The sequence below is a fragment of the Lycorma delicatula genome, chromosome 10 (genome assembly GCF_047948215.1).
Source record: "Lycorma delicatula isolate Av1 chromosome 10, ASM4794821v1, whole genome shotgun sequence".
Lineage (NCBI taxonomy): Eukaryota > Metazoa > Arthropoda > Insecta > Hemiptera > Fulgoridae > Lycorma > Lycorma delicatula.
This window is the reverse complement of record NC_134464.1, coordinates 117,179,426-117,192,617: the sequence shown is the minus strand read 5'-3', so window position 1 is coordinate 117,192,617 and position 13,192 is coordinate 117,179,426. Positions and strand designations below refer to the sequence as shown.

The 13,192-nt window shown below is 26.9% G+C and overlaps 1 protein-coding gene across 6 annotated transcripts in view; it reads left to right on the top strand.

Moving 5' to 3' along the window:
* LOC142330991 (uncharacterized) overlaps window positions 1-13,192 on the top strand; it is a 31,987-nt gene that overhangs the window by 11,826 nt on the left and 6,969 nt on the right. For 4 of the 6 annotated variants that reach the window (XM_075376517.1, XM_075376518.1, XM_075376513.1 and 1 more), the window contains exon 2: window positions 4,824-4,992. In XM_075376517.1, coding sequence (XP_075232632.1) covers window positions 4,824-4,992 — 169 coding nt within the window. Of the gene's footprint in view, window positions 1-4,823; window positions 4,993-7,122; window positions 7,882-11,837; window positions 12,666-13,192 lie in introns of those variants that run through there. The other 2 variants (XM_075376515.1, XM_075376516.1) reach the window with 2 other exon arrangements.

Below are 13,192 nucleotides of genomic sequence, written 5' to 3'. Positions count from 1 at the left end.
ATTAATTTAGTATGTAGTTGGTTCTACTTAGCTAGACATAACTAGAAAAAATTTTTAGTAAACATACCATTGACAGCATATGCATTAAAATATTCAATGTAGTTTTATTGAATGTTATTGGCTTTTTTATTTAGTTTAAAAGAATAGAAGTGGTTCTCAATTCGATCAGTGTAAATAGTAAAACTGTATTTTATTTATTGTTTTTTCTTTTAATCAACAAAATTATTTCAGTAGTTTATTACAAATTAGATAATTTTTTTTTTTAATCTCCAGGACCACCGTTAGGTATTGCTTCAAAGGATGAGGTGAATGACAAGTAGCATGTGAAAATGCCATGCCTGACCGGGATTTGAACCTGGGACCTCTGAATGAAAGGCTGAGACACTACCACTCACACCACAGAGGCCGACAATTTTCATTTTGTTCAAAACCAATCATCTCATTTTGTAATGGAATTTATAGGATTATAAGATCATAATTAAAAAGATATTTTTTAAAAATAATTATATAATTGGAATATCATATAATTTTAAAACATTTTGAAAATCTTTTTAATCTGTTTATTACAATTTTTTAAGCAGATATTCAGTCTTTGTCTCAGTCTCAGTCTAGATCTTGGCCTGGAGTACACACCTCTGATGTATACACATCTCTGAAGAATAACCTTTTTTTTACAAGTAGTATAAGCCAACCCACTGGGTTGGTCTAGTGGTGAACGCGTCTTCCCACTTCCCAAATCAGCTGATTTGAAAGTTGAGAGTTCCAGCATTCAAGTCCTAGTAAAGTCAGTTATTTTTACATGGATTTGAATACTAGATCGTGGATACCAGTGTTCTTTGGTGGTTGTGCTTCAATTAACCACACATCTCAGGAACGATCAACCTGAGACTGTACAAGATTACACTTCATTTATATTTATACATACATATCATCCTCATTCATCCTCGGAAGTATTATCTGAACAATAATTACCAGTGGCTAAACAAGAAAAAGAAAGAAGTAGTATAAGCCACCTAGGCTGATCTAATGGTAAACTTGTCATCAAAAATCAGTTGTTTAACAGCTGATATTCAAAGTTGAAGGTTCTGAGATTCGAATCTTTGTAAAAGTTAGTTACTGTTATACAGATTTGAATACTAGACAGTGGATACTGGTGTACTTTGATGGTTGGGGTTCAATTAACCACAATTCTTAGGAATGTTCAGCCTGACTCTATATAAGATTACACCTCATTTACATGTCATACATATCATCCTCATCTCATTTGATCATGAAGGGGTTGCTTAGTGTTTACCAGTTGAACGGATCCCATTCTGCAATCTCAGATTAATTAAACATTATTTTAAGGTAATCCATCTATCAAATTTTAAACCTGTTATTTTTTTCTGAGAGGCCATAAAATTTAAAATAATATAATGGATCACCTATTTATTTAATTTTTTTTTTAAAATGAATTATCAATTTCAAGCAATGTAAATAATTTTTCTTCTTAGAGTAGTAACCTATCCAAATTATATTAAACTTAAATGTAAATTTTATCATTATATTGTAAATAACAAAATACAATAAAACAGGGAATATATATATATATATATATATATATATATATATATATATACTTATTGTTTTTTCAAACACATATAACTGTATCAAATAAATTATTTGGAAAACAATTACTTAAGTTTGCCAGATACAATTCAAGTAAAAGACAAGAATACTCACCTATCTTTAATGCTTTCAGAGTCTTTACTCTACCATTAGCAAATCAATTTTTATAAATTCCACATAATTATAAATTAAAATATATATTGGTTAACCAAAAAATGTTACTTTTTAACTATAGCTAGTTAACTAATTACATATTTTAATTTATATAATTATGAGTACTTTTTCAAAATTGGTCTGCTGTTGATGAAGCAAAAACCCTGAAAGTGTTCATATCTTTTATTTGATTTTGGTATTATTATTTGAGTTAAATAATACTGATAGAAAAAACAAATTTTTAATGTTTCTCTAAGTGTGATACCATTTACTAAATTGTTTTTTTTTTTGCCTGCATAAATACAATTTTTCTCTCACCCTTAGTTTTAAATAAATTACACTTCAAAAAAGATTAAGGGAAAATATAGTTAAAATCAGTAAAATTTATAATTTTGCATGGCCATACCTGTATTAGAATGATTTTGTTGATGCTTTTCTTTTATTGCCTCGGGCAAATGCCAAATTAATGTCCAACAGTAATCAGCTAGCATGTTAGTATTCCATTTCCCTTTATAGCGGCTTTCCATCACCGAAATGTCTTGGTGGAAACATTCACTGTGTTCGTCACTTACGTCTCCGAGGTTTCTAGGAAACAATTCAGAAGTGAGTTGTGGAAATGTATTTTCAAACACATATTACATCCCATAGCTCTGCATGAAGTAAGAAGTTGTCAGATTTTTTTTTGCCGAGAAACGTTTTGCAAACATCTTTAAATAAAGCCCAAACTGCACTTTCTATACTATTTGAGTTAAATACATCATCTTCGACCTACTCTCTGATTTGAGGATCAACAAATATTGCTTCTTTAATTTTTCCTTCACTTACATTTGGAAATTTCTGCCTGCTGTACAAAAATCCGGGACTATCCTTCTTCATTGCTTTTACAAAATTTTTCATTAATCCTAGCTTGACATGGAGAGAGGGGGTAAAAATATTTTTTAGGTTCAACTAAGTGCTCATGAATAATATTTTTCCCATTTGGAGTTAAGTTGTCTCATTTCTTCCACTCTTTGGTAACATAATGTTTTAGCCATTATGACACTGCACTGTTAACAAACTTAAGACAGCAGTAAGACTGAACAAAATTAATTCATTCCTAAATCCAGTGCTTAATACAAACAACACAACTATGTTTTCAGCTGCATGATTTGACCTGCACAGACATGATTAATCTTATCCATGAAGGCTCACTCCTCAGTATTAGATATGATGTCATAATATGTGACTATGATATGATTTAATTCTTTGTCTAGTATTGTTTAATTATAGCTTACAAATTATGTTAATAAAGTTAAACAATAACAGATGAGCTAACAAAATACAATATAGGAGCTCAAAATGCTAACTATTTGTTAAAAAATGAAAAAATCCTTTAATTAAAATTTTTTAATTTCTCAAAAATGGTGGGTGATAGAAAGATTCTAAATTCAAATTCATTTTCAGTATAAAAAAGAGATTAAAATCATGTATCGCATGTTAGGGAAAAAAATTATGTTTATCAGTGTAGTTGTTTTAAAATAAATGTATAAAAAAAAAGTGTCCTGACTAACTGAGTTACTCATTAATACATAGCTCAAACTTTTTATTATAATGTTTTTATCGTTCTATATCGGTGTTTTTTATAGCATCATTTTTATTTATTTTATTTTAATAGTTTCCTCACCTCCATATTTTACATTATTACTAATAGATTATATAAATGCCTATGCATCTCAACTTTCTTTTTTTGCAAATTTAAATTTAAAATAAACAATAAAAATCAGTCTATCAATTACAATAAAACTAAGTAAGATATTTTTTTAAACTTTATACTTTAACATTTAATATATATGGTATTTCTTTTTCGTATACTGTTCAATTCAGTACAAACTTAGAATCACCTTTCAGATTTATTTAAAGCCCCTATACTATGTAACCCTCAACTTCAAAATTAACTGATTTCAAAGTTGAGGGTTCTTAAGTTGGTTTATTCAGATCTGAATACTAGATCGTGGTGAATACCAGTGTTCTTTGGTGAATTAACCATACGTCTCAAGAATGGTAACATAATTTTATTTAAGAATAAGTACAAATTAATAGATGCTAAATCAAACTATTTTTCCTTAACTCTTATTCCCCAAAAAAATGTATTATACAAAAATTATCTGTGTATTCAAAAAGGATGCTACATTTTCTTCATAGAAGAAGTTAACAAAGTTGGGTAGAGGCTTAGAAGATTAAAAATATTTCTGAGATTATGTAATTTTAATCGTAAATTAAATATAGTTTTGATTATGGCATTTGTCCTTGATCTTGATAAACAAACAAAAGCTCATTCATAATGTTAATCATTTCATAGGACTGACTCTTCCAACCGTGAGAATCCTTGAAATTAGAAATATTTTAATTTTATGATTCATTAAAAAAACATAAGCTCATACAAATTCTTAATAAAATGGTTTTTTGATAATGATAATTCTCTCATAAAAATTATATCTGTTTGATTTCAAAGACGAACCTTTACTTCTTTTTTTTTATTATTATTATTAATTTCTTAATTAAATATAGTAATAATACTCCTTCTTCTTTTTCTTCTTTGATCATCCAATTAACGTCATTTTTTCTAGTTTCTTTATCTAAGAATTAATGTCTCTCCATTTATTTTCAATTTTGACAGACTTTTCTAAATAGATTACTTTTAACTGAATCATAAATTTTTTAAACTTCCAAAAATGTTTGTCCTATTTCTAATATCTTTCTGTTTAGTTGTCTTACTTGTAAAATTAAACTATACAATATATTTATCCTGTCCTAAAACCATTCTTTTATTTTACTCTTCTCTACTTAAAATTATCACCTCCAAAACATGGTCAACTGGACCATTTTAGTTATACCCTTCCTACAATGTCTTTAATTGCTCTTCTTAAAAAGGGGGAATTTTCTATTATCCTTCTTCCCATTCTTAAGGTATTTATTTTAAAAGTATGGATTTCTTAAATATTAAGTATGGTAGCATCTTGTTAATTTTATTTAGATCTTTCTGTTAAAAAAAAAAAACTAATTTGATATTTATTTCTTTACAGAAACTTCTTTTGTTTGTGACTTTTGCTGCAGTTATGTCAGTTATGGTTCAACTTTGTTCGCCGGCATCTGTTTTGCAACCTGAAACATCAAATATTAAGAAAAAAGCAGCAAAACAACAGCAATCAACATCTAATAATTTTGCATACGCTTTACAGGATCACCGGGTGGGTAAGTTCATAAACAATATTTAAAATATAAAACAGTTAATCCTCAAAGGAATGATCTAAAAAAAAAAAAAAAAAAAAACATTAAAAATATCAAAGGTTTAACAAAAAAATAAAGTGCATTATTTATTGCTTATTTGAGATAAATTGAATATTCTTAGAAATTTGAAAATACAAATAAAATTATAACCTGCAGTTAAAAAAATACCGAGTATGATATCATCATGCATGATTATTACACTGTTAGTTCTATTACAACAATAATAATGAATAACAAACTCTCAAATAGTAATTTTTGTTAGTTTGTGATAAAAATTATTACAGCTATTATCATTTGATTACAAAAAAATAGTTTTGTTTACTAGAGAATTCACTTTACGTTTTTTTAGCTAATTGATAACATTTATTTATCAGCTAATCATGTTTCCATTTTTAGTTTGGTGGATTTTATAGTACAGATTGTGGCAGCATAATTTGCTGATTTGAAGGGTCTATAAAAACAAAGATGTTGTAGGTATCGTAATTATTTTTTCACCATATGTTCCGCCATTTGAAATTTACTTTTACGTCATTTTGAAAATTGTATCCAAGAAGTGGTGTCCCCATTGGCAGCAGACTGATTTACCAAAATTCGGAACTAAGTCAACTCTTACCAGCATAGCAATGGGTATGTTGGCTATTGCTTGGTGAGCAATAAAATACTATGAAGCTAGGATAAGGTAAGCACAGTTGATTATATATATATATATATATATATATATATATATATATATATATATATATAATATATAATCCCTGAGGTACATGGAAATGTTTTGGAAGTAAGTTCCTTACAAAAGAATTAGTAAAAGGTTTTTGTAAAATAGGCCTAGAAAAGATTAATTTTTCTTTTTTTTCAATAGAAATTCATATCTACAGAATGGTTGGAATATTTTAGTAAAATTTTGTGTGTGTGTGTGTTTAAAGAGATATTCTCTAAAAAAGAAAATCAATTTTTAAACTATTTTTTTATTTTACTTATATCTTGATAGAATTTTTAATTTACTCAATTAACATTTTATTATGAACACAATAAAAGTAATAATAAAACAGTTACTGAATATTAATAATCTAAAAATTAAGATAGCAAACATTCTGATGATTGATTAAAAATGAACTTTTTTTTCATTAAAAAAATATAAAATATCTCAATATTTGTTGGATATATAAATTTCTATTGTAAAAACCACACAGATAGATAACTAGATACATATCAACAGATACAGTTTTTACTTATTTTTATGTAAGAAATATGCACTTTTAAAGTATTTCAGTGCACTATGAAGACACACTGATTGATAGGATAAAATTAACCAATTCTAATTTTTGATACATTTCAAAATTACATTATCTCATTTAAATATGATAGTTATTGTAAAAAAAAAATCATAGTGTTTACTCAAATTAAAAACTGAGGTAAGAAATGAGAGAATTTTCTGAATTAGCTGCATATTTTTCAGTTTACTGTTCATTTATGATGCTCTTCAATAATCAGAAAAACATTTAGAAGACAATTTGTATATATATATATATATATATATATATATATATATATATATATATATATATATATATATATATATATTTATAGAAATTTAATGTAGTCCAAAATTTATTTTTGCATTTCCTTTGAGGATCTTAGAATAAGATTATTATGATTTACAGATTAGATTATGATTAATTTCATTTACTGTATAACTGATTTCAAAATAAATGTTAAGTTAATAGTTTGCTTTGTTATAAAGTATACAACTGAATGAGTTTCATTAATTATTACCACTTCATGAATTACTGTTCAACATCTCTTTTCTTCGTAAGGTTTTTCTTTTATTAATGCCTGTTTTAATTTAATCTTCTGCTTTCTTTATATATACTGGTCCATGTATGTTATGAGAATACTCACTAACGTTTCATTTCTTTAAGGGTTTCTTCCAAGATGACATAAATAATTAATTTCAAGCATTAAAAAAAAAATAATATTAAAATTAACTTATCCTTCATTAGGTTTCTTCTTTTTTCCTTTTTCACTTAAAAAGAAAATAATAATATATCATAAATTCATAAACAAATCTTAAATTAAAACATCTTCTGACAGGTGGACGGCATGGGTTACCATCCCAACCTGAAGCAGATCAACCCCTACAAGGAGAAATAACAAATTTATCTGAAATAGAACCAATAGAACTACGCCATTGTTTCCGTTCAATTCAATTAATTCAGAAGACTGCTTCTCATATTCAAGAAGTCCAAGATATTATTAATGATGAACAACTACCAGTTATTATTGCAGAAGTTTCAAGCGTTGCACAGAGTTCATTCATTTTTTCAGAAATTGCTATCGGTTTATCAGGAGAACCGGTAAATGAAGCAGTGTTTACAACGAGAAATGCTACGCAAACGGCTAGAAATGCTGCTAATACAGCCATGAAAATTGCTAATGCTTATTCAAGTAAACTACCTGGTCCTGATAATGCACGTAAAGCTGTTCAAGCAGCACAACAGGCAACTTTTGCTGCACAAATGGCTCAACAAGAGATTTTACAAGCTGGAACTGGACCTTTTTAGTCGTACAGTGTGTTCTTAGAAACATACAATAAGATTTTACCTGATTTGATGAGATAATATGTACTATTGATTTGAATGATTAATTTTAACGGTTCATAAAATTTTCCTCATATATTTATTTACATTTATGATAAGATTATTTCTTCAGGAAAGTCAAAATAATCAGGACTTAGAGTTGGTGATATTTTCTGAAATATTCTTGGTACAAACTCATATTTTAATTAATCATAGAAATTTTAGTAAAAATATACCACTTTAATATTCTAGATAATCTTGTAAATAGCACATTTTATTTTTTTTCCTAACAAATTTTTTAACTTATTTTTAATAAAACTAATGTAAGTTCATTATAAAAAATCACATTTATATAACCATAAATTAATTTAAAACTCAAAAATGTCTATAAAGAAACTTTTATTTTTTATTTTAGAATGAACACCAAGCATTCTTTCAGAAATTTTAAATGTAATATTAATAAAATAATTTAAAAAAGCTTTCACAAGATTAAAGATCTAAAAGTTATAAATAAGTAGAAAAACAAATATTTAATAATAACAGTACTGCCAATGTAGGGTTATTGTAAATATAAGTTAGTGCTGCAGTTGTTAATTCCCTAATTATATGTACCCTCATGATTTCCCTTTTAATTATTCATCCTCTAATTATTATAATTTAGTAAACTGCTTTCTAGCAGCAGAATTTTGTCACTTATTCCTTTTATTCATTACCGTCATTATTTTTCAGAAATTTCTGCTTCTTCAGATTTATGTATATTTTATATATAATTAAAAATTTAATTTAAAACATTAAAATGAGTTCTATACTAACAAATGGATCAATAACAGTTATGTTTATACTGTGATAAGTAATATTTTTTGTAGTGTGTGATATTGTGCCAAACCTGTCTGGATTCGAACTGAACCTTCCAGAAGGTAGAAGCACTAGCACTCCATCTTGGAGATTGGCAGTGTTTACTACCTTAGTTATCGGTTAGCAAAATTAATTGTTCCTCTGGGAATAATATTTGTTGTAGATTATGTCATATTTGAATGAGTCTTTTAATATAAATTTTGTAATAATTAAATGTGTAGCTTCTACAAGCCAATCACTGCTTCAAATTTGATTTGTCCAACAATAAAGTTTTCATTCCTCATTTTATTATATGTATTTTCTTCAACTGTAAGTATTTAGATCTATTATTATTGGTTTATAAAATTGCTATGTTTTCTATATAATAGAAAATATGTGTTAATTTTCCCTAATCTGATCAGTATAATTGGGTTTTTATTTATTGTATTTATATTCTTATAAATTTTCCTAAGGTTGTTTTCAGATTTATGTATGTAATTCCCAGGTTAATTTTTTTTTTTACAATTTTGCTCCTTTTTTGATGTTTTAAATTACATTTTTATTAATTTTTTTTATAAAGAAAGAAACACATTCCGTAAGCAGAGGTCTCTGAAAAACTGTTTAATAATATAATAAATGAAAGCAGTAGGTGATAAAAATTAGTTTTTAATTAAAGTAATATAATTAACGTTATTTAAAAGTACAAATTTTTTTGTAACAATAAATCAAAACAAAATTTATAATAAAATATATTTAATAACTTGAATTGTTTTTAATTATCTTTGTGACCATCATCCGTGACGCCCAGATAAAAAGGTTTATTTTGCAGACTATTTCTTTCTTTTTCAATGAAACAGTAAAAAATTAATTATCTGTTTCATCCAGTAGAATTTACTTCACTGGTACCAAATTGGTAATTTGGTTTGGTACCATTGGTACCAAACATGAAAATTTCCATGTTTATGGAATATTTTCATTACAAATCTTCCCTGATAAACAGTCTCTGCCTCTCAGTATAAATTACTAATACTGGAATAACCTGTATTACTAATTTCATAATCCCCAAAATATGCTTCCAATAAATTAAAATTGTATAGGGTTTATCTAAGAAAATTTATGGTTCAAAAAACTTTTTATTAAATCCAACTTAAAAAAGGCGAATTCTTTAATGTTCAGGGCACTCTGTAGGTAAAAAGAAGATCAGTCAATAAAAATCACATTACATTTATCAAGTGTGGCAGGTTAGTCACCCATAATATCCAACTGGTAAATTAAAACTACTTGCTATAACTTAAGTTAAATTTGTAGTTGTTACCTAATAGCTGGTTAATTTAAATACACATGAATAGTGATATCACATATCAATAATAATAACAGTTTTTCATTGAGCACCACTGAAACAGCTACTTAGCTGTATTTTCATATTAATTCCATCTGTTCACATTTATATTTAACAAATATAGATTTAAATATTAATAGAGAAAAAATTATTTTAAGTTACTTATCATCAAGCATTACTTGATAAATGAACAAAATAGTTTCTATAAGCATTGTAGTCTTCTGAAGCCAATTTCTTGTCATAAAATCCCAACTATTCCTTTGTACCTATAAAATAACTCATCTGTTTTCAATCTATTACTAATATTGTTATAAGAGTATATTGTAAAAAAAAGTTGGGTTGATAAAACAGAAAATGAAGAGGTCGTAAGAAAAATAGAAGAGAGAAAATTTGTAGTTAAATCTTATAAATAAACTAGGTTAGTGGGACATATATTAAGACACATTCAATTTCATTAACTTAGAAATAAAGTTATATAGGTGATAAGGTTATTGAGAAAAATGGAGATTGGAATTTATTTAAAGTACATAAGCAAGGTCACAAATTGAAAGATTAGGACAGAACAGAAAGGAATGGAGAATAGAATCAAACCAGTCATCAGTCAGCTCACTGATGATCATAAAATAAAATTAAACATTATTAGTCTGGGTTTTTTAAAAAAATTCTTTAACAAAATCATCTTAACTACTTTATGTTATTAAAAATGTGTATCTGACTGTTCTTAATGATGTTGAGAAATGCGTTTCTGTCATAAAACTCCAGATATATTTCCTCATAGCAATATTTATTACACATTAATTGGCAGATAAATAAAAAATGTAATGACAAATTTCTCTAAAAACACTTAGTGGATGTGGTGTTGTGCAGTACATATAGCTATTGTCTATGTTGTTACATTATAAAAAGAAACAAAAATTTTCTTGCACTCAGAATTTTCAGGCTACTGTTTATATTTGAATGCTGAATACCACTCAGTTGTTGATTACATAATCCCAAAACCTGATAAACCTCAAAACTTAACTTCCAATAAATTGAAATGTACAGGGGTTTGCACTTATAAAGTCTGAAGTTTAAGAAATCTTTTTATTATATTCAATTTAAAATAGTTGAATTGTATGATAGTAGGTCATCCTGTTGATAAAATGAATATCAGTCAACATGACAAAGTTCCAAGGTTCTAGAATCTTATTAATAAAGTTTTTCTTCAGTTATTTATTACTTCTATTTTTATATAATTTTTTTTTTTAAGTAAGTTAAGTTGCATAAGAGTATCAATTGTAGGCTACCAGATGTAAGTCACTCCCCAAAAATGAGAAAGCCATTCTCTTGAATATCAAACTTCTGAGTCAGGCTTACTAACAAAAGTGACGAGTAAAATGGTTTCTTATTGCCTTCTTCACTGAGATAAATATACTGTTGCATAAAGCTTGCCAATCCCACCAAAATGCAGGTTGTATTTGGCTCTACAAGTGACAAGTTCATTCGGTTCATATCAGGAATTGGCTGTTTATTGAAGATTGATACTCTTAGAGCAATCAACTCAGACTGGTGTCCCTTGTTCCTCAGGTACTTTACATGCATCACAGCCATAAAAAAAAATTACATAGGAAATGTAAAGCAACAAATTAGTGTACCCCTTTTTTGCTGTGATGCAATGCCTAATATATATATTTCAGTTCAGCAGGGAATGTATTTTTTTATGATTTACCAGGAAAGCTTAATTTTAACTAGAAATGATGTGATGTTATTAGAGTAAGTACATAATTCAAAGATTATGTCAGTTAATGATAAAAAAAAATTTCTTCATTTTTCTTCTAAAACATTTTTAATTTCTCTTTTTAACTTTTCCACATCATAATTTATTATTTTTTCTTTCCTAATACAATAATTGATATGTTTTATGTTCATTTTTTACTAATCTCTCATCTGTTTAATGGATTATTCAAAAGAAATTAAAATAAATTTCTTTCTTTTAATCCTTCAAATAAATTTTTTTTCATGAAAAAAAAATACATAAATTTCATGAACAAATCTTAAATTAAAACATCTTCTGACAGGTGGACGGCATGGGTTACCATCCCAACCTGAAGCAGATCAACCCTTACAAGGAGAATTAGCAAATTTATCTGAAGTAGAGCCAATCCAGCTACGTTATTGTTTCCGTGCAATTCAGTTCATACAGAAGACAGCATCACACGTTCAAGAAGTCCAAGATATTACTAATGATGAACAACTACCGATTATTATTGCAGATGTTTCAAGTGCTGCCCAAAAAGCATTCATTTTTTCAGAAATTGCGATCGGTTTAGCAGGAGATCCAGTGACTGAAGCGGTACTCGCAACACGAAATGCTACGATAACAGCTAGAAATGCATCTAATGTTGCTTTAAAAGTTGCCACTGATTATTCATCTACAAAACCTGGTGCTGAAAGTTCACACAAAGCTGTTCAAGCCGCACAACAGTCAACATTAACAGCACAAAATGCTCAACATCAGATTTTACAAGCTGGATATGGACAGCTGCAAGCATGAGATATATTTTTAATAGAATATTTTATATTTCACGTGATACATTATATGATAAGAAGCAATTATGGACCCAATATTTAAGTTGAACAGAATAGTAATATAAACTAATCATAAAGCATTCTAATAAACTATACAGATTTATTAAAATGAGATATTATTTTAAAAAACTGAGGTCATTCTTTGAGACTTAAAGTGGATGATATTTTGCAGAATATTCTACTTTTAAACATATTGTTTAATGAATAATTTCTTAAAATAAATTTATTTTGTGTTGTATATAATATTGTATATAATCTATTTATAGGTTTTTTTTAATTCAAAAATATTATTTTTATCTACTTATATTAAAACTAATAAAATTTTATAAAACATTAAATATTTATTACTGCACCTATTTAACCAAAATTAATTTGTAAAACTTTGATTACAGTGAAGTTTCTTAAATAAAAAAAGAACAAAAGTTTTAATTAGCATAAACATTGAGTTCTCTTTCACCAATTGTAAGAATAATATTAATAAAATAATTCAAATAGTGCTATGGTTTTGCCTATGCTGGATGGCAATGAAAATTGTTTGAAACTGTGTTCGTTTGAAACAAAAAACAAACCAAATTTATTAGAGTATTTAAAATTTACTTCATAGTGTTTTCAGTCCCTTTTCTAGTCAACTTCAGTAACTGTTTTTCTCACACAAGTGTTAATTATTTTTGTGTGCTGGTATAGACATATATATATATATATATATAAAACTTTCCCAAAGATACATAGAAGCTATGCAATTACAGAAATAAAATTATAAACAGAAAGCACCCAAATAACTGTTGACAAAAATAAAAATCTAAAATAGATATGTATTGTAATGGTTAACAAAAATTGTTATCAG